The sequence below is a fragment of the Pinus tabuliformis genome, chromosome X (genome assembly GCF_031772625.1).
Source record: "Pinus tabuliformis cultivar Carrire ecotype Pingquan chromosome X, CPIR1, whole genome shotgun sequence".
In the NCBI taxonomy this organism is placed as follows: domain Eukaryota; kingdom Viridiplantae; phylum Streptophyta; class Pinopsida; order Pinales; family Pinaceae; genus Pinus; species Pinus tabuliformis.
In genome coordinates this window covers 534,746,248-534,748,293 of record NC_142308.1, presented here as the reverse complement: position 1 = coordinate 534,748,293, position 2,046 = coordinate 534,746,248, and the positions used below count along the sequence as shown (strand labels likewise).

At 36.5% G+C, this 2,046-nt stretch overlaps 1 protein-coding gene across 1 annotated transcript; it reads left to right on the top strand.

Moving 5' to 3' along the window:
- Window positions 1–1,425: 1,425 nt before the first annotated feature.
- Window positions 1,426–1,800, top strand: LOC149141090 (lectin 6-like). Its single transcript, XM_089451148.1, has one exon. The coding sequence runs from the start codon at window positions 1,426–1,428 to the stop codon at window positions 1,798–1,800; it is 375 nt and encodes a 124-aa protein (XP_089307274.1).
- Window positions 1,801–2,046: the final 246 nt, after the last annotated feature.

Sequence of the window (2,046 nt, the reverse complement as noted above, 5' to 3'; positions counted from 1 at the left end):
GGCTACTCAGATTCTGACTTTGCTGGATGTGTTGATTCATGCAAATCAACATTAGGTTACATTTTTATGATGGCCGGTGGAGCTGTATCATGGAGGAGTGCCAAGCAGACCTTGATTGCCACTTCCACTATGGAAGCCGAGTTCGTCTCCTGTTTTGAGGCTACTTTACATGGTGTATGGCTTAAGAGTTTCATTTCTGGGCTTAGAATTATGGATTCTATCTCTAAGCCATTGAGAATATATTGTGATAATTCAGCTGCTGTTTTTATGGCTAAAAACAACAAAAGTGGGAGTCAAAATAAACACATCGACATTAAGTATTTAGCTATAAGGGAATGTGTTAAGGAAAAGAAAGTGGTCATTGAGCACGTCAGCACTGAGTTAATGATCGCTAATCCTTTGACTAAGGGCATGCCACCGTTTAAATTCAAGGATCATGTAATGAATATGGGACTTGGTTCCATTATGTAGTTTCTCATTGTATGGACAATGTTATTTTAATGAAATTCTTAATTATTGTGATGTTTTTTCTCATATTTATGTGCACTTTAAGTTGATTTGAGAAAATTCATTTAAGAAGGACCAAGAATAAACATAAGGTTTATTCATTAAGAAATTGTCGCCACATAAATTATAATAAGAATAAATACATAGTAATACATGGAAGATAATACTCGTCATTAGAGGACTTACCGCCATGATTCATGTATCTATTACTTAATACAGATTATCAATGGTTTTTAAGTTGAGACATTAAGTTTGGAAGTATGGACCAAGTGGGAGAATGTTAAGCTCCATTAATATTTTGAACAATTGTTGCCTACAATTATGGAATTTAAATTGCAGTAAGCTCCATTAATATTTTGAACAATTGTTGCCTACAATTATGGAATTTAAACTGCAGTCTTTCCTTAACTTAAGGAAACCAACTGTAGTAATTTCCTTAAGTTAAGGAAATCAACTGCAGTTAATAAATTTATTGTTGGGAGCTACTGAAGTGGTCCATTACCCCATTTGGAGTTCTCTACCTTGATCTGTGGAACACTTGACACATAGCCATTAGAAGCTTGATGGAAGCTTGGCTATAAATTTATCTGTTTGGTCCCCAAGCTTGCATCTCAATTCCCTTCAGTTTTTACACCATCTAGCTGAGAGAGCAAAGATTGGAAGTGCCTTCAGATTTTTTGTATTCTTTTCTTTTGCTTGGATTAAAGCTGGAGTGCTGAAGTAAGGAAAGAAAAGTGGACTGTGATTTGCATCAAGAACATCACCAATGGCTGGAGGTAATTTATATTTCTGGGCATTAAGTTTTAATGATTCATTGAATTTTCCGCATACAGAATCACTGTTTAAACTTTATATTTTAACATTTTATTATTGATTCTCATTGTTAGAAGCTCTTTAATTTTTATTGCGCAAGCACACATGCACTTCGACTTCCCTTATTTTAATGAGAGCAATCAGGATGATATTGCCACTAAAGGGGATGCAAATGTATTGGAGAACAGATTATATCTTACAAAAAGCACTGTTACTGACAATTTTGATTGGAGCTTTGGTTGGGCTGTATACAAAAATCCAATCACACTCTGGAGTAAACGTTCTCAAAAGCTTGGCGACTTTCAAACTCAGTTTCAGTTCATTATAAACAACATATTACAAGATGGCAACAATAATTCAACTTCCGCAGATGGGCTTACTTTTTTCATGGCGCCATTCGGGTCTGAAACTCCCGCTAATGGCTCGGGCATGTGGCTGGGTCTGTTCAATGAGGCCACCAATGGTAGAAACTCTACATAGACAGTCACTGTTGAATTCGATACATTCAAAAATGCACAACCCGAAGCGTGCCATACCGCGAATCCATATGATCCGAATGATAATCATGTTGGAATTGATGTCAACAATATTACTTTCGTGAAGACCTACTTGTTGCGCTCGGACCTGCGGATTAATGGAAATATAACATGGAATGCAGGGGTTGACTATAATGGCACATGGAAGATGTTACAGGTGTTTCTAGCCGCCAATGATAGTTCCAGATTG

What these genes read in the sequence shown, in the direction of transcription:
- LOC149141090 (XM_089451148.1), top strand. Translation starts at nt 1,426, where the DNA reads ATGCACTTCGACTTCCCTTATTTTAATGAGAGCAATCAGGATGATATT.